At 33.7% G+C, this 20,251-nt stretch overlaps 1 protein-coding gene across 4 annotated transcripts in view; it reads left to right on the top strand.

The window, feature by feature from the left end:
- Positions 1-20,251, top strand: part of NIPBL (NIPBL cohesin loading factor) — a 197,516-nt gene that overhangs the window by 106,179 nt on the left and 71,086 nt on the right. For 3 of the 4 annotated variants that reach the window (XM_025436421.3, XM_049109346.1, XM_025436422.3), the window contains one exon: positions 3,342-4,967. The exons of the other annotated variant lie outside the window; for it this stretch is intronic. In XM_025436421.3, coding sequence (XP_025292206.1) covers positions 3,342-4,967 — 1,626 coding nt within the window. The remainder of the gene's footprint in view (positions 1-3,341; positions 4,968-20,251) is intronic. 4 annotated transcript variants of the gene reach the window in all.

The raw sequence follows: 20,251 nt of genomic DNA, 5'->3' as shown, positions 1-20,251 counted from the left end.
AAGAAAAGGGATAGAGTACTCTTAAGAAATATTTTACCTAGGCTGTGGCAGGACGTAACGTATCTCTGTTCCACACATAGAGGACACTTTTCTGGCTGCTACATATTTATGTCCCTTGGCCTGTTCTCCCTTCTTTGGATAGTTTTATATACACTGATAGGTTAACTCTCTGTAACCTACTATTTTATAATATTCTTAAAGGACCTTTTTGCTCAATCTTTTGCTCATATTTTCGGTGTCTAATTACATAAATTAATTTTAAAGGCTGTTCATCTATGCTTCCGGGATGACCTATTGTAGACATTAATATCCTCCATGTGCTGAAAATTCCTGCTTTCTTTTGTCAAAGAGGGGGTTTCTTTGTCATCTTTGCCTATTTCATCTTTTCCCAAGGTCCACTTTCCAAGCTAGTAAGTATGAGGAATGGCCTAGCCTAGCTACTAATGTCTTTTATAATTTTACAGTATTCTTACACTATAACCCTTATAAAACATAAATGATCTATTGTCATTTGATATAGGAGACTAGATGGAAATAGGACAGTTAGCCACTTAGTTTATACTACAGTTTAGGGGTGGGATGTTTTCATTTTTCATAATTGGCTACTATGTGTATAACTGTGTTGTTCTAAGTGTTTTCAGTTATCACTTGTAGATTTAAACAAGTGATGTAGTGTTTTCCTATAAGCATACTCAAGTTCAGAATTTCTCTAACGGCTGGATCTTATTTACATATCAGCATCTTAGATGACAAATATTGTTGGTTTTGAAATGATGGTATCTTTCTATATGCATTTTCTTCAAGACTGTATGCATTCTGATAGCTAAACTTGTGATACCCAATGCTGAAGAGCGCTTAAAGATAATCAGTGTCCCAGATATTGAAACTAATCTTTATAGAGATGGCCTTCCATCATTAGGTGAAGGTTATGATGTAATGAAGACTGATAACAAAAGTGGATAGACAAAAGTGATGTGCAGATTCAGAGCCACTTTACAGGAATAAGTTCATGGTGGAACTGAATCAGATCAAGTGAATCAGACCTGCGTGCTCTTAACATATTCAAGAATCCTTGCAGCAGTAATGGAATTTTTCCCAGTTTTACAGAAGAGGTGACGTACTTTTCAATAGTTGAAAAAATAAAATTTTGTATTTAGCAATATATTGTGCATAATGGAAAAAATTACAAGATCTTTCCCAATCTTAGTATATTACTCATGTGCAAATGCTTTCATACATTTTTATTATAAATAATCATAGCATCTATAGTTTAAAATAACTAAATCAAACATAACAATTTTTTTGAAGTTAAACTATGCTAAATTTCCATTTTAATGATAAACGAGAATTGAAATGAGGTTAATGATACATAAACTCTTGGGTATTTTGTAATCCTTTAAAATTTAGCCTTCAAGATATTTTAATGTTAATGTTCAGAAGAAAGACTGATTGTTCATATTAATAAAAGAATGAGCCACAGATTTCTTGAGAGAAATCTTCAAGTTGCCTGAGATCTATGATGTCATTATGGTTTTTAAGTGTGTTTAAGTTACCATTTTAATGACTTTCACAGCATGTTTCATTGAAAAATATAAAAATCTTCAACTAGATTATACTATTTCAATTTCTAGATTCTAGTCCTAAAGTCTAAAGGGTATAAGGTGATAAAGCATCCCATTTATGAGATAATAATTATTTGGTGTGCCCTATGGCAAGATATGAAGATTATTTTGCGTGGCAAAACATTACAAAATAAAATTAAGGAAACATAAATTAATATTCTGAGTGCTTTCTTAAGTATCGAGGCAGAAAGTTTCATATAAGTTCTTGCCAGGGTAGTTTTAACTGGGAAAAGTAGGTGGTAAGATACTTTATTAATATCATGTATTTTACAAATGGAACATATATGACAGTAAACTTGACTTCTGAATAACTAAGAACCAGAATGACCTATGTCTGCAAAAAATTACTAGCAAATATTTGAGTTAAATTTTAGTAAAAGATTTTACTAGATTTTAAGCTGGAATGGACTGCTGCTTCTCACTTTAAAACAAAATGATGGAACTTTGGTGTATAAAAGCAGTTACCATTAAGGGTTTTTGTTTTTTCTAACTTGGTTTTCTAACAATAAGATGTTATTTTTCAGTGGTCATTTTGACTTTTAACCTTGTTTTTCTTAAATGATATATCACATTAATGAATTTCATAAGGGAATCTAGAGATTCTCCTATGAAAATGATTTAAAATGCCCATCAAAACAAAGCCAGGCAATTCAGCAAGTAAATATTAAAAGCAGACAGAACTTTAAGCTATAATATAACTATTCCCAAGAACTAACTAGAGATTCAATTTATAGAAAATGACCTAGCAGCCTCTTGAGTCAAGTGGAATCATGCACAGAAATACATGACTTAAAAATACTTTGACATTTTATTGTGGTGGTAGATTTGTGTTTGTGTGTATTTTTGTCTTTACATTTCAGTTTACCATAAATTATTTCTTACTGAGGCCAAGATATAGATCTTTAGAACATAGCATTGAAAAACCAAAGCATTTCTCTTAAGTAGAAGTGGCTTTTAAGACAGGATTTATCTAAAAAGTCCTTATATGCATCTCACTTTTATACTTATAATATTGATGTTTCCTTATTTTAAATATACTTCTAATTGTGTATTAGCTTTTAAATTCCATTTGTGCTGTTGATACCTTGAAGAATTTGAATCTAGGATCAGAGGTTAATGACAAACTATTAAACTGGGTTTTTTTTTCCCCTTAGTCTCCTCATTTACCTTTTGTCAGTGGCGTGATTTCTATTTTCTTTTGGGTTTTATCCTTCTCCATATATGTCTTACATGTTGTAAAAGCTTATGTTTCCTATTTTGTATCTTAGCAGATGTGGTGCACTTAGTCTTTGGTTTGATGGTTAAAATGATCTTAAATGAGAACATGTGATTTATAACTGGTTACCTTATTCTTATGTGAAGAATTCGGTTTATCATTTACATATACAAACATAAATATATGTTTGTATTTAATGTATGATAAGTTCTATTTATTTTATACTCTTGGGCTTATTTATATACTCAACATATATGCTGTTAAATTCTTGTTACTATAGTCGCTAGTATTTATTGAGGTACAGCAAGCATGAATATTTCCTTAAACATTGGTTTAAAAATATTATGTGATTCATGCCTGCTATTTTATACATGCATATTGACATTTGCATTCACCACATTTTAAAAAAACATTGTGGATTAAATATCAAAGTCCATATGGCTTTTAATAAAATAAGAATATATGTCTATTACTGATACTGAATATTTATCTTTAAATTTCAGATAAGCCTTTGAAAAAAAGAAAACAAGATTCTTACCCACAGGAGGCTGGGGGTGCTACAGGAGGTAATAGACCAGCTTCTCAGGAGACGGGTTCTACGGGAAATGGGTCAAGGCCAGCATTAATGGTTAGCATTGATCTTCATCAGGCAGGAAGAGTGGACTCTCAGGCTTCTATAACTCAGGATTCAGACTCCATAAAAAAGCCTGAAGAAATCAAACAATGTAATGATGCACCTATTTCTGTTCTTCAGGAAGATATTATTGGAAATCTTAAAGCTACACCAGAAAACCATCCTGAGACTCCTAAAAAAAAGTCTGATTCTGAGCTTTCAAAGAGTGAAACGAAACAAAATGAAAGTAGATTGGCAGAATCTAAACCAAATGAAAACAGATTGGTGGAGACAAAATCAAGTGAAAGTAAGTTAGAAACTAAAATTGAGACACAAACAGAAGAACCTAAACAGAATGAGAGCAGAACAAATGAATCCAAACAAAATGAGAGCACCACAGTCGAACCTAAACAGAATGAAAATAAACTGTCTGACATAAAACCAAATGACAACAAACAAAATAATGGCAAATCAGAAACAACAAAGGCAAGACCCGAAACCCCAAAGCAAAAGGGTGAAAGCCGACCTGAAACTCCAAAACAAAAGAGTGATGGGCGCCCTGAAACCCCAAAACAGAAGAGTGATGGACGACCTGAAACTCCAAAGCAGAAAGGTGAGGGCCGACCTGAAACTCCAAAGCAAAAAAATGAAGGTCGGCCTGAAACACCAAAACATAGACATGAAAATAGGAGGGATTCTGGAAAGCCATCAACAGAGAAAAAACCTGAAGTGTCTAAACATAAACAGGATATTAAATCTGATTCACCTCGGTTAAAATCAGAACGAGCTGAAGCCTTAAAGCAGAGACCTGATGGGCGATCTATTTCTGAGTCATTAAGACGCGACCATGATAGTAAACAAAAATCAGATGACAGGAGTGAATCAGAGCGACATCGGGGGGATCAGTCTAGGGTTCGAAGACCAGAAACATTGAGATCCTCTAATAGAAATGAACATGGCATTAAATCTGATGGTTCAAAACCTGATAAACTAGAAAGAAAACATAGACATGAATCAGGGGACTCAAGGGAAAGACCATCTTCTGGGGAGCAAAAATCAAGGCCTGACAGTCCTCGTGTTAAACAAGGAGATTCAAATAAATCAAGACCTGATAAGCCTGGTTTTAAATCACCAAACAGTAAAGATGACAAAAGGACAGAGGGTAATAAGAGTAAAGTAGACAGTAATAAAACGCATCCTGACAATAAGGCAGAATTTCCAAGTTACTTGTTGGGGGGCAGGTCTGGTGCATTGAAAAATTTTGTCATTCCAAAAATCAAGAGGGATAAAGATGGTAATATTACTCAGGAGACAAAGAAAATGGAAATGAAAGGAGAGCAGAAAGACAAAGTAGAAAAAATGGGATTAGTTGAAGATCTAAATAAAGGAGCTAAGCCTGTAGTTGTCCTACAAAAACTGTCTTTGGATGATGTTCAGAAACTTATTAAAGATAGAGAAGATAAATCAAGAAGTTCCCTTAAACCTATCAAGAATAAACCATCAAAGTCAAATAAAGGTAAGAATACTTCTAATCAGTTTTTATTTGAGTTTTAGGGTTACTAAGGATTTAAAAAATTGAAATTTATAAAAGTTAAAACACTGCTACAGGAAAATACAACATTTATATAAAACAGTGAATTGTTTTCAGCAATATAAATAAAAAGTTGTTTGAAAATTCTTTGTCTTCTACCCCTACTTGAACTACTCACTATAATCATGATTTTTACTTTGGTACACAGAGATAAGTTCTTTTGTTGTTTAGTTATTTCAGGTATTTTTGAAAGTTGCTCATTAATCAAATGAATGATTAGAATGGATAAATGTAACAACTTTCTAAAAAGCTATTTAGACTATAGAGATATTTCATTCTACAAGGAGGTAGTAAATTGAATTTTAATTTCTAACATCTCTAAAGCTATATCGTAAACAAAAATCAATGTTATAAGCTCTTAAGAATATTGTGTCTCATAGTGCTGTTTTCTTACATACCTATCTCTGAGTTAATTGTTGATGCATAGTTTAAATTTATAAAATTTAGAAATTATAGAAAGGTTATTTCCCTTTTTGTGGGAGAGGTGGTCAGTTACAGATAATTTATTTTAAAAATGCATAGTTTTGCCCTTTTTGTCTTAAGGAATAGTCAACCTCTTTAATCAGGTTAAATCACTAGTTGGTGAGGTTTGGGGCTGGGTTTTTTTGTTTTTGTTATATGGTTGCTGAGTTAAATTCTTTGGTTACTTGAGTAGAATTATTTCAGGAAAAAGAAAGTCTTAAGTGTTGAAAATACAGTGGCAGTTTGCAGAAAATCTAGTTTTGTGTTCCTTTGTATATTGCTTTTAAAATATCTAAGTGTATCTACATGTATACACACGTATATATAATTTACATATATATATATGTATAAAATTTGATGATGGTGTGTGCCAAGACCTATGTAGCCCATGTGATATAAATACATGAAGATACCGATTTTAAAGCAATAGAGGTTTTTAAGTTCTCATTCTGTGAAAGAGATTCATTAAGAACTTAGATTTATATTTATTTATAACTTAGATTTATATTTACTTATAAATAAGCTCTTGAAAAAAAAATAAGCTCTTGAATTATGCTGTTCCATAGGATAGTCACTAGCCTCTTTAGCTATTTAAATGGAAATTTGTTTAAATAAAATTAAGAATTCATATCCTCAATAGCCACATGTGACAAGTGGCTCCCTTATTAACACAGCTAGAGAACATTTACATCATCACAAAAAGTTGTATTACATAGTACTGTGGTGTATTAGGAGATCCAAAAGGTGTAATGGTTATTATTTTTGTAAAATGTTGTATCTTGTCTATAAGAAAGCCCAATTAGAACATAGTGTCACTTACTAAGAATTGTGTATTCAGAGAAGTGACTTGTCATAATCCGTCTTTTTTTATTATTACTTGGTCTTTATCAAATATTTAGTTTTTCACTATTTGGTTTTGTTTTAAAAATGAAAAAAGATTGTCTTTGTCACTAACATTTGTACTTTTTTGTAAAACTTTCAGATTTTAAATTATAGCTGTCAGACTTAACAAAAAATTAAGACTTTAGTCTTTATTAATTAACTTGAATGTATCTCTTCAGAATTACTTGTTTATGTAAAAGAAGTTGTTAGAATGTAGTGGCCAACGCTAGAATTGTTTTCTTTTAGATAAAGATTGTTTTTAAAATTTTTTACTGGAAGTTTGGGAGTGGCTTATATACAGTGTAAACTAAAGAGTATAGGTATACAATTTTAGAAGAGTTAGATGGAAAGATGGAAAGTGGTACCCTCTTGTCCCTTGATCTGGACCATCTTTTTCTCCCCTGCCCTCTGTCAGCTTATGCTAGCCTTGCTTTCTAAGCTCTGTCCTAACAAAGAATCTTTACAACTGAGCATCAAGAAATGAATATAGCTCCTAACACAGTACTCCTAATAGTAACTGCTGTACTCTTTCCATGGTTTTTTCATTGCCTGTGAATGTAAACTTCTTAATACTAATCCATGTTTCTCGTAAATGTACCTTTAACACAAATGTGTATACTTGATATGTTCATGTTACTAAGTAGGCTTTCTGGGTGTGTCTGCCTGTTAGAGTAGGGTGTGTGTGTGTGTGTATACATGTGCAGGTACGTATATATACACACCTATATTGCTAAATCTGCAATTATACCTAAGTGGACCTTTTCATCAAAAAATATTATTTTAATGCCTAGATTTATTTCAAGATCCCATGTAGATATCATTTGGTTTTATTTATACCTTAGAATTCATATCTGTTACTTTTTAATATCCTAATTTTGGTTTTGTTTTAGACCTCTGCTACTAAGTTAGCAATAGCAGAGTTACACACTAGTGGATTTTTAAAATTACATGAATGGGAAGCACGGTTGAGAATTATTGGTCCTTTGTGTAATACACATTACTTTGGAATTTTCTTTTGGAGAGTTATAGAAAATCACATATTCTGACATATTGGTTTTTTTTTCTGAGTAAAGGAATTAGATTGAATGTTGTTGTGATACTTTTGTGGTTGATTTCTCAGGCCAACGTTTTTTTTAATTAATTAATTAATTAATTAAGATAGTCACAGAGAGAGAGAGAGAGGCAGAGACATAGGCAGAGGGAGAAGCAGGCTCCATGCACCGGGAGCCCGATGTGGGATTCGATCCCGGGTCTCCAGGATCGCGCCGTGGGCCAAAGGCAGGCGCCAAACTGCTGCACCACCCAGGGATCCGTGGCCAAAGTTTTTGGTATATTTTCCTTTTTGGAAGAGCCATGAAATTCCATCTTTTAAAATATTTTACCTGATGTCCATATTTAAAATATTCATTCTTTAGGGTAGTTTAAAATTCCTTGAGTATGCTTTAAGCCGATAAATTTAGAATGATAGGGATATAGATTTATGACTCCTAATATGTATTGCTTATTTTTGTCATCTGTGTAAACATATTATATGTAAAATGGCATAGTTATATTTTAATTGATTTCTGTGGGGATCTGTGTATATCCCTCGTACCTAGCATAATACCTAGTACATAATTAGAGCTTATTTAATAACTGTTGAATGACTCTATTGCCATCATGTTTCAGAAAAGGCTTTGTGTGCAGATTAAAATTGTGTATTCATCTTTTATGTTCCCACCAATAGACCCTAGCTCAAGAGCTAGATAATTTTCAGCATTCTGTTCCCTAAACTTTGTAATAACTCTTTTTACCCTGTCAACTACCTACTTTTTGTTGAGTAGATCCCAAGGAGACTTACTCTTACTTATGTCTAATTACCCTTTCCCTTTATTTTGCTCTATAGCTATTATAGATTGGTTCAGTATCACTTCTACTCTCATGATGCTTCTATCATCTTCTGTCTTCTTACCATCACCTTGTTTCTTCCTCTTCAAGCAGGGGATGGATATGGAGAACCAACATAATCTTTGTAAAACCTTTTAAATTTCTAAAAGATCTTCTATTATAATATACTTCAGTATATTAAATGTCAAAAATAACCTTTATTAAAATATTTTATTCCGAATATTATCCTAATATACCCTAATGTACAATATATCTCCAATTAAAATAATATAAAGTTAGGCAGTCTTTAAGACTGGCATGTTACATATTGTTAACAGCTTAGTATCAGTAATTACAAGCCTTAACAATTTGATTTTGGTTATTAACAATTCCAGAGTGTCTCACAATATTTTACTTTTATATGCAAGGAAATAATTTGTTTTGCCTCCACCTACTTCCTTTCGACAAGTTTATTGCTTTACGTCATTTGTACTCAGTACTTTTCAGAAATATCCCATACCATCCCTGTTTGAGATCATGGCCTTTAAACAGTTAAACCATTACTGAAAATGGTTTTTATGGGAATGTGTACTAATGTAGCAGCTCAGATAGTCAAGAGTGTTTAAAATCTAGTGTTCATTTGATTAGGTAATGGTTGCAGTCACATTTGGGGCAGTTATTTTGCCTCAGTTACTACTACCAGTTACACTACTCAGTATTGATCACAAAAGTACATTAATTGGCTGCCTTTTAGGTGGCATTGAACAATCTAGTTGGATTGTGTTTGAGATTCTAGGCTTCTGTAAGTTTGAGAGAAACTACTGTCTCAGAGTGAATTTTTGGCATAGTTGATGAATTTCTAAATTGAGGAATTCTTAGTAAAGTAATATTCAGAATCTTTAATAGTGCTGCAGTAGAAATTTATTTTGATTCATTTGAACAGTTTTATAATTCCTTTTCAATAAACCAAAATTTTCAGTTTCTGCAAAGACCTTATTATCAATGGTATCTTTAGAAAACATTTGGAGAATATTTATTACAGAAGGCATAATATATACCTAACTGTTGTTGGGTGTGATTTTTATAGCAGTATTTTGAAAACTTTTGTCCATGATTTCTGTTCATAGAAAATTTTTAGTTCACATTTTGCTTAATAATTGCTCCTGATTTAAAGAGATTAAATATAATTTTTTCATAAAAATTAAATGTATTAAAATTTACTAGAGGTGTTTTTTATCTTTTTCTTTCCATTTCTCAAGCCAGCTCAAAGACATAGCTTCTATAAGGTTTTCCGATATGTTAGAAATATTTTATAAAAATATGGTTGAGGGTAAATAATTGTGAAAGAACCTCCTATTTTTTGAAGAAACAATCAGTACTCTAACATACTGAATTCCCTCTTACTCTAAAAAATGTTACTGAAATCCTCCAAGAGCCTGAGACCTGTGCTAAGATAACAAATACCTACTTGAAAGATGATAGTATAGTATGTCATAGTATATTAAATTGTAATATATTATTGTAGTAATAAGTTAATATTATTATATAGTCTAATGTATAATTGACCTTCTAACAACATGGATGTTAGGGTCGCTGGCCCCCATGCGCTTGAAAATCCATGTAAAACTTTTGACTGCTAAAACTTAACATACCAACAGCCTATTGACCAGAACTCACTGATAACAGAAACAATTGATTAACATATATTTTGTATTCATATGTATTATATACTGTAATCTTATAATAGAGTAAGCTAGAGAAAACATTATTAAAATCATAAGGAAGGGAAAATAAATTTATAGTATACTGTATTAGAAAAAATCTGTGTATAAGTGGACTTGTGTAGGTCATGACCATGTTATTCAAGGTCAACTGTATGTCTAATGTAGTAGTACATAGTATAATTTAGTATGATAATATCAGGTAGGCATCATTATCTTAATATTTATATCAGCCCCTTGTAGAGGAGGGTTTCAATAACTTTTATTTTTAGAATTAGAGAATTCATTATGTTAGAATCATAGAGTAATAGTATATAACACACTATCTATGATATACTGTATAATACAATATAATGTGGATTTTTTTTTAATGTGGATTTTTATTTTATTTTATTTTTTTTTATTTTTTATTTTTTTTTAATGTGGATTTTTAAATCCAGATCCCCTCCTCTACCTACAAAAAAAACTAGCCTTCTCTAGCTTCTGATGTTGGAAATTGAAAATTCTCTTAACTCCATTATAAATGATAGTACAAAGAGCACTGGTATCAGAATTTTGAATAAATCCTGGCCTTTCAAAGCCTTGGTTCATTCACTTTCAAGATGGAGAAACCAGTTTTCTTCCTACCTTATTCAGTTATGAGGACCAAAATCAATCTTCTAGTAAGAGCCAAATTCTAATCTTTTTATATGAAGAAATGCCATTATGCCATTTTTATTGAATATCTAATGAAGAGAGTAATTTTGGAAAATCTTTTTATGTGTATATACTTTATATTTACAGTATATTTGAAGACATTGCTACCACCATTTCTTTTTTATTTTTTGAAATATATTTAAAATATAACATTTTATTAAAGTGTACCATGATTTGATATATGTATAAATTGCAAAATGATTACTATAGTAAATTTAGTTAGCATTCATCACTTCACGGTTTTATTTTTTCTTGTGATGAATACTTTTAAGATTTACTATCTTAACAACTTTTTCAAATATCAGTATAGTATTGTTTAACTATAGTCACCATAGTATACATTACATCTCCAGAAATTACTTTTCTTCTAACTGGTAGTTTGTGCCTTTTGACCTGTACCCATTTCACCCACCACTCACCTCCCACCCCAGTCTCTGTCTACCACCAATTTGTTCTCTGTTTCTGTGAGTCGTTTTTTTTTGTTTGTTTTGTTTTGTTTTTTTAGATTACACATATAAATGAGATCATACAGTATTTGTCTTTTACTGTCTGACTTCCATCTCTTAGCACAGGGCCCTCAGAGTACATCTATGTTATTGCAAATTATATGATTTCCTTCATTTTTATGGGTAAATAATATTCGAGTGTGTGCACGTGCACATATATAACACATTTCTTTATTGGTTTGTCAATAGACTAAACAAGTTGTTTCCATGTCTTCGCTATTGTAAATAATACTTCAGTGATCATGGGTGGGGCAAGTTTTGGAGCATATCTCTTTGAGATAGTGATTTCATTTCCTTTGGATATCTACCCAGACATGGGTATTGCTAGATCATATGGTAGTTCTATTTTCAGTTTTTTGAGAAACCTCTATACTGTTTTTCATAGTAGCTACACTGATTTACATTCCCAACAACAATGCACAAGGTTACATTTTCTCCATAAAGAACACCAACATGTGTTATTTATTTTCTTTTTGCTATTCTAACAGGTATATCTCCTTATGGTTTTGATTTGCATTACCTGATGCTTAGTAATGTTGAGGACCTTTTCATAAATGTGTATGTTATCTTTGGAAAAATGTCTATTCGGATCCTCTGCTCACTTTTAAATCAGATTGTTATTTTGTTTTGCTGTTGAGTTGTAAGTTCTTTATAGATTTTAGATACTAACTCCTGATCAGATATATGATTTGCACTTATTTTCTCCCATTCAGTAAGTTGCCTCTTCACTTTGTCAGTGGTTTTCTTTGTTGTGTAGACGCTTTTCAGTTTGATGTAGTCCCATTTGTTTATTTTTGCTTTTGTTGTCTTTGCTTTGATAGCAAATCCAAAATACCATTGCAAAGACCAGTGTCCAGGAGCTTACCACCTGTTTTCTTCTAGAAGTTTTGTGGTTTCAGATCATACATTCAAGTCTTTAATTCACTTTGAGTTGATTTTTATATATAATGTGAGATAGTGGTCCAGTTTCATTCTTTTGCATGTGGCTGTCCAGTTTTTCCAGCACCATTTATTAAAATGAATGTCCTTTCTTCATTGAATATTCTTGGCTACTCTTTTGTAAATTAATTAACCATATGTGCATGAATTTATTTCTGGGCTCTCTGTTCCTTTATTTAAAAAAAAAATTATTTATTTATTCATGAGTGACAGAGGGGGGTGGGAGGTAGAGGTAGAGACACAGGCAGAGGGAGAAGCAAGCTCCATTCAGGGAAGCCCGACATGGAACTCAATCCTGGGTCTCCAGGATCACGCCCAGGCTGAAGGCGGCGCTAAACCGCTGAGCCACCTGGGCTGACCTCTCTGTTCTTTTAATATATGTGTTTTTATGCCAGTATTTTACTGTTTTGATTATTAGAGCTCTTTGCAATATAGTTTAAGATCAGGAAGCATGGTGCCCCAAGGTTTAGTCTTCTTTCTTAAGCTTGCTTTGCCTATTTGACTGTTTTGTGATTCTGTACAAATTTTAGGGTAGTTTGTTCTTTTTCTATAAAAAGTATTAGAATTTTGATAGGGATTGCATTAAATGTGTGGATGGTTTTGGGGAGTGTGGACATTTTAACCACATTAATTCTTTTTTAATCCACGAGCATAGAAATTTATTAACAAATTCCAGTACTATGTTGAATAAAAGTGGTGAGATTGGGCATCTATCTCGTTCCTTATCTTGGAAAGCTTTTCACCATTCAGTATGATATTAGCTGTGGGCTTATATATAGCCTTTAGTATATTAATGTTCATTCCCTCCGTATGTAGTTTGTTGAGAGATTTTTTTTTATCATGAATGGATTTTGAATTTTGTAAAATGCTTTTCTGTATTAGGATGATCATATGATTTTTATCATTCATTTTGTTAATGTGTATCACATTGAGTGGCAGATTTTGAAACATTCTGCAATAAATCCCACTTGACCATGGTGTATAATCCTGATTATTTTAATGTGTTGTTGAATTCTGTTTGCTAGTATTTAGTTGAGGACTTTGAATCTACGTTTATCACAAGTACAAGAGGGTTAGCCTAAATTTTTTTTTTAATGTGGTACTTGAACTCACGACCCTGAGATCAAGACCTGAGCTGAGATCAAGAGTCAGACACTTAACCGATTGAGTGTCCCTTGGCCTGTATTCATGTCTTGCAGTGCCCTTTTCTGGTTTTGTCATTAGGGTAGTACTGGTTTGGAAGTGTTCTCTCCTTTCCTCCTCTTCTGTTTTTGGAAGTGTTTGAAAAGAATTAGTATTAATTCTTTAAATGTTTGTTAAAATTCACCAGAGAAGTTGTCTGGTCCTAGGCTTCTCTTTATTTGGGAGGATTTTGATTACTAATCCAATCTCCTAATAATCTATTCAGATTTCCTATTTCTTCATGAGTCAATCTTAGTGGGTTATATGTTTCTAGAAATATAAATATATATATTTTTAGGGACTTTTGTATTTGTATGGTATCCATTTTGATGTCTCTTCTTTTGTTTATGATGTTACTTATTTTTTAAGTTCTCTTCCTTTTTATCTTGGTAAGTATAGCTAATGGTTTGTCTGTTTTGTTTATCTTTTCAAAAAGTCAGCTCATAGTTTCATTGATCTTTTCTATTTTTAGTCTAATTTATTTCTGCTTTAGTATTTAGTATCTCCTTTCTTTTATTAAATTTGAGCTTAAAAAAAAATTTGAGCTTAGTTTGTTTTCTTTTAATAGCTAATTGAGATACAAAGTTAGGTAATGCTTGCACTATTTATTTTCTCCCTGTGCGTACATATCAAAGAAAGAATCATTTGATCCCTGTTTCTTTTTATAGTTCTCCCTCATAGTAACATAATAGGCGCACATTGATGAAATCTTTGTAGTACCAGTGTCAATATCAAAATTGTGGTGCTTAAAACCAGATTTTTCTTAGAATCTTCTGCTTGCTTCTTTTGTAATAGTGTTTGTCAATTGCTATAATCCAACTCCTTGGTTTTTGTCTTCATTAAATAAACCAGTTTCAATGACCTCAAATGTACAGACTGTAACTATAATGACTACACTGGCAAGGGTGGGGGGCACTTTGTTCCAATTTGAATTAAAGAATAACATGATATGGATCTGGGGTCAGCAAACTTTCTGTAAAAGCCCAAATCATTAATATTTTAGGCTTTGTGGGCCACTTACCTTAACATCGTAATAAAAAAGCAATCATAGAGAACAAATAAATGATTGTGTGTCACTGTATTCTAATAAAACTTGATATACAGAAATGTTTGATGAACAAATTTGACCCCACAGACTATAGTTCGCTGAGTTTACTATAGATATAAAATAGAAATTTTTTTAAAAAATAGAAATTTTAATGTAGGTAAATCTAATAACTAAATTATTTATTCTGGGGATCCCTGGCTGGCGCAGCGGTTTGGTGCCTGCCTTTGGCCCAGGGCGTGATCCTGGAGACCCGGGATCGAATCCCACATCGGGCTCCCAGTGGATGGAGCCTGCTTCTCCCTCTGCCTGTGTCTCTGCCTCTCTCTCTCTCTCTGTGTGTGTGTGAGACTATCATAAATAAATAAAAATAAAAAATAAATAAATAAATTATTTATTCTGTAGCAAAAGAGACCTAAAATTTGGATTTTCCCTTGCCATTTGAGTATTTATATGCGTATTAAAAGTATTCATCTTTTATTTATTTGAGAGAGAGCACAGCAGGGGAAGGGGCAGAGGGAAGGGAGAAGCAAACTCCCCGAAGATTTGGGAGCCTAATATGAATGTCGATTCCAGGACCCTGGAATCATGACCTAAGCTGAAGGCAGACGCTTAACCGACTGAGCCAAGCACCCCTAGAAATGAGTTTTGAAGTCATTGTCTAGTTCTTTTCCAGTATTTATGAATGCAGTATGAAATTTGTCAAATATAATATTTTAAGCGGGATATTTAATATCTGAAAGTACCTCATTTAGTGGGTTATATAGTATTAATATGTTAATATATAATAAATATGTAAAACATATAACAAGTATATACTGACTTAAAATTGCTTTTAAAATATTTTATACCTGTTGCATGTCAATCAAGAAATCTTTTCATTTTGTGGATAAACTTTTCTATAATTATCAATATAGAACAACTAAGAACTAAAACTGATTTAGAAAAAAATTTTCTTTTTTTTTTAGATATTTTTATTTTTATTTATTCATGAGAGACACAGAGAGAGAGAGAAAGAGGCAGAGACATAGGCAGAGGGAGAAGCAAGCCCCTTGAAAGGAGCCCAATGTGGGACTTGATTCGTAACCCCGAGATCACACTCTGAGCCGAAGGGAGATGCTCAACCGCTGAGCCACACAGGCATCCCTAGAAAAGAATTTTCATTTCGAAAATGATGTTACAATAGATATAACTGATCTAAACATTTTCCTTCATAGAACTTTTTTGTTGTATAAATTTTCTGGAATAAATTTCCATGAATAATATGAAAAGGTAAAGGGATTTTTAACTCCATTTGCTGTGTACTGTATATTCTACACAAGTTAGCAGATTCTCAATGTCCGTATTTCAGTAAGCTACAAGCAAACCTACAGAACTCAAAAACAAAGCCTGAATCATTTCACAGCGTCTCAGACTCCTTATGCATAGCAGTTACTCCTAAAGGTATTGTTGTGTAAAGCATTGTGGAGAACTTGATCTTTTCAATAATGGTCATGAGTCAAGTTGTCTCATTTGGGGGTGGGGGTGGGTTTTGGTGTTTTTTTTAATATTTATTTATTTGAGTGAGAGAGAGAGTGAGGGGAGGGCTAGAGGGAGAGAATCTTCAAGCCAACTCCCTGCTCAGCACAGAGTCCAATACAGGGCTCCATCTGAAAACCCAAGATTTTATTGTAATGGGGCTTCAAAAAATAAACAGCAGTTTGGGGGGATCCCTGGGGGGCTCAGCGGTTTAGCACCTGCCTTCGGCCCTGGGCATGATCCTGGAGACCTGGGATCAAGTACCGCATCGGGCTCCCTGCATGGAGCCTGCTTCTCTCTCTGCCTGTGTCTCTGCCTCTCTCTCTTTCTCTCTCTCTCTCTCTGTGTGTCTCTCATGAATAAATAAATAAAATCTAAATAAATAAATAAATCAACAGCAACTTTTATATCAGAATTATAGGCGTAGGTAATTAAGCTCTCTAATACAAGGTACTTACTATCCTGGGGCCCCTGGATGTTTCTGTAGGTTAAGCATCTGCCTGTGGTTCAGGTCATAATCCCAGGATCCTGGGATCCAAATCTGCCTCTCTATTCAGGGAATTTGCTTCTCCCTCTCCTGCTGTGCACTTACTTTGTCTCTCTAATAAGTAAAATCTGGGCGGGGGGGGGGGGGGGGGGCGGCGGGGGGGGGGGGGCGGGGGGAGGCGGTGTTGGGGGACATAATTACTATCCTATCAACTTATAATGAGTAAAACCAATTTAACTCTGAATATTTTATTCAAATTGTTATTTCTCTTTCATCGAACCTATAGCTTAAGAAACAGTGAGGGATCCCTGGGTGGCGCAGCGGTTTGGCGCCTGCCTTTGGCCCAGGGCACGATCCTGGAGACCGAGGATCGAATCCCACATCAGGCTCCCGGTGCATGGGGCCTGCTTCTCCCTCTGCCTGTGTCTCTGCCTCTCTCTCTCTCTCTCTCTCTCTCTCTCTCTGTGACTATCATAAATAAATTAAAAAAAAAAAAAAGAAACAGTGAGCAGAGTCCACACCTTGAGTTTGATTACTTAGAAGGACCTTTTCAAAAAAAAAAAAAAAGGAAGGACCTTTTCAATCTGAATTGACCCAACTATTTTGAAAGAAGTGGCAACCATAAAACTTAAAATACTTTAAAACTTTTTTGATTTTGCTCTAAGAAATAAAATGCATGTTGTGAACTAATACATGCATAGAGACACATGTTAACAATCTCCACCCTTACTACAAGCAAAAAACTGACCTTTTCACTTTCATTTTAAAACAACTGCTAGTCGAGACCCATAAAAATGATTTCACAACATATTTATGGGCTATAGCCTACAACTTAAATATTGCTGGTTAACTTTGAAAAGGAGGCTTACCAGTTCTAGGTTATAATCTCTTTGGGTAGGGTTATATGATGATTGTTTGCATTAGTTTTAGTATTTCTTAGAGACCATCAGAAAGAGAATAGCTGCAAATTTGATCCTGACCACCCCTCTCTAGCCAATGATGAATACTATTCTTCCCTTTAAAAAATCTTTAAAACAATTTTTTTTTTGTAATCCTGAATAACCATTATTAGGCCTTCAGCCAATACCTGGAATCTCTCTGATTCTATCAAAATTAAGGCAACTTTATACCAGATTATCTCATTATACATGACTTCCATTTATCCTAAACCATCACAAAAAAAAGCAAACCTGTTTCCTGACGCTTCTCTTCTAGAGGAGGTAGTCTCCCTGATGCTCTTTTCTCTTAAATTAAGACTTCATCTTCAGGTATTAAACAGATCCTCCTTTCTTATTACCCTAATGACTGTTAACATCTCCCTGTGAGAGATTTGACGCCAGCAGGCATTTCTGGCAGGTGGAAGTACGAGGTACCGAGGAATGGTCCTTAGGGGTGTGTAAGGAGTCCTTCCCCAGAAATGCTGTTTTGTCCCCATCCCCGAACAATGGCTGCTGGCAAATTCAGCTCTGGACTAGTATGCTTGGCCAAGAGGATTCCAGAAACCTCAGACAGATTGGCATTTTTCTGGACTACAAGTTAGGAGAGGTTTCATTTTACAATTTGAGTAGCAGATCATATTTATATACCTTCAACGAATCTTTTGCAGAAAAACTTATGCCTTATTTCTCTATTGGACCTTCTTCAGAATCACTTACAATAAGTATAGTCAAAGATAAATCCTGAGCCACGCTGGAAACCATCCTATGTGTTCCATTTTCTTCCTATGTTAGGAGAAAGTGCTTGTAATAATAAAGAGTCTAACTGAAACAAAACAAAACTGTCAGTTTCACTTTCCTCATTTTCACTCATTTGAAGGAGCCTTAACGCTGAAAAGCAGAATCTCCTTTCTCCTAGTTTGCTGTTGCTCTTTCCAAATATAGTTTGAGGGGATGCCTTGGTGGCTCAGTTAGTTAAGCATCTGCTTTTGGCTTAGGTCATGATTCCAGGTTCCTGGCTTGAGCTCCATGTTGGGCTCCCTGCTCAGAGGGGAGCCTACTTCGCCCTCTGCCCCTCCCCCCACTCATGTGCACACGTGCATGTGCACCTGCGTGGGCACACTCTCTCAAATAAATAAAATCTCTTAAAAAAATGCAGTTGATGTTAGAATAATATGGAGGCAAAGGGCACTCACTTCCCACATAGTTAAAAATCCCTGTATAACTCTTGACTCCCCCCAAATTTATTGATAGCCTAATGTTGACCAGGAAACCTTAGGAATAACAAAGTCAAGTAATACACATTTTGTATATTACATATATACTGTACTCTTACACTAAAGTAAGCTAATAAAATGTTATTAAGAAAATCATAAGGAAAAGAAAATACATTTACAGAACTGTACTGTATTAAAAAATTGGTGTAGAAGTGGATCCGTGCAGTTCTAATCTGTGTTGTTTAGGGGTTAACTATAATTGCTAAAATACACATGTCAAAGTTCTTCCCCTAAGGTCATTGTTTTGTGTCCTCAAAACTTTTGACACCAATCTTCCCTATGTTCACTGAGGATTTGGCATAGGCTTCTTCTTTACTCCTAGAACTTCCATCGGGTTATAACCTTGGAATCCCTGTGAAAGGAACATTCAATGTCCTGATCTCCTAGTTGAACCATACATCTTTTTTAGGTTGCTGCTTTTTGTTCCTACCTCCCAACTGTTATACCATATTTCAGAGCTATGTAATCTATAATTTATGCTCCTTGGATGCATTTCTTCTTCTTTCTTCTTCTTCTTCTCCTTTCTTCTTCTTTCTTCTTCTTTCTTCTTCATGTTGTAGATTTATTTGAGAAGAGAGCATGTGAGCATGAGCCAGGGGGTGGGAGCAGAACCGAGGGAGGAGGGAGAAGCAGACTCCCCCCTGAGCAGGGAACCAAACTTAGGGCTTGCTCCGAGAACTCTAGTTAAAGATCCATTTGGTGCTACTCCCCTGTAATTTGTGTAGGTTATTAGAAGAATTGTCACTGAACTACATTATATCTAAGATGTTTTTTATGACTTACATAATATGGAGGTTTATGTGAATTTTCTTGGTTTGTTTCTGAACATGACTGGTTTCCATTGTCTGAATCTTCAGTCCTAAAGAGTTCATTAATTGAGGTGGTTTATTTTAATCTCAGGGTTTTTTTTTTTTTCACTTAAAAGAAAAAAAAAACAGTGTTCTTAAATTAGTGGCTCTTTGAGACTTTTAGTAGTCTGGTTATAATAATCTATTCACTCTGCTAATATGAATGATTTACATTTGAAATCCAGGATTACTAAAATGTAGCACATCTAAAAGTAAATGTATTCTTTTAGCCTTATGAGAACAACGGAAAAAAAAAAGGTGCAATATGTCTAATGGACTATATAGCTACAAAAGCTGAATGTGGTACTTCACAAAATTTTGATTAACTGACATTATCCCCTGGAGCCAATAACTTAAAATTTTATGGTAATTCAAACACCTGAATTAAAGAATAAAGTAACTGACATGGGAGAAATGAGGTGAGAAAGATGATCATAAAGTACTAGTAATCTGAAGTTTTTAAGAACAAATAATTCCACAAGCAACAATAATTTATAAAATCATTGTGTTAAGAAGTAGACATTATTTTTGCAATTAATGGATTATTTCCTAATTCAGGGGAAAGACAATAACCAAATACATCATAGGTATCATTTGAGGTACTTGCTATTTATTCATATCTATTGAAGCTGAGTCAGTTATTCAGTCCTTGATAATGTATTAAATATGCTGATTGTGAGTAGAGGAAAGTCAAGCATTTTATCTCTTACCCTTTGTAATCAAGGGATCTGGCTGAGTCAATTTATAGTGTTTTTACAAAAAGGAAGAAAAAATGTTTGATTCAGAAAACGCATAAACCTGTGGAATAGGTATTTCTATTCATAATGAACCAGAGTTCACTTTTG

The sequence above is a fragment of the Canis lupus genome, chromosome 4 (genome assembly GCF_003254725.2).
Source record: "Canis lupus dingo isolate Sandy chromosome 4, ASM325472v2, whole genome shotgun sequence".
NCBI classification, from domain to species: Eukaryota; Metazoa; Chordata; class Mammalia; order Carnivora; family Canidae; genus Canis; species Canis lupus.
Note: the sequence above shows the minus strand (reverse complement) of the source record. Positions and strands in the feature narration are given on the sequence as shown.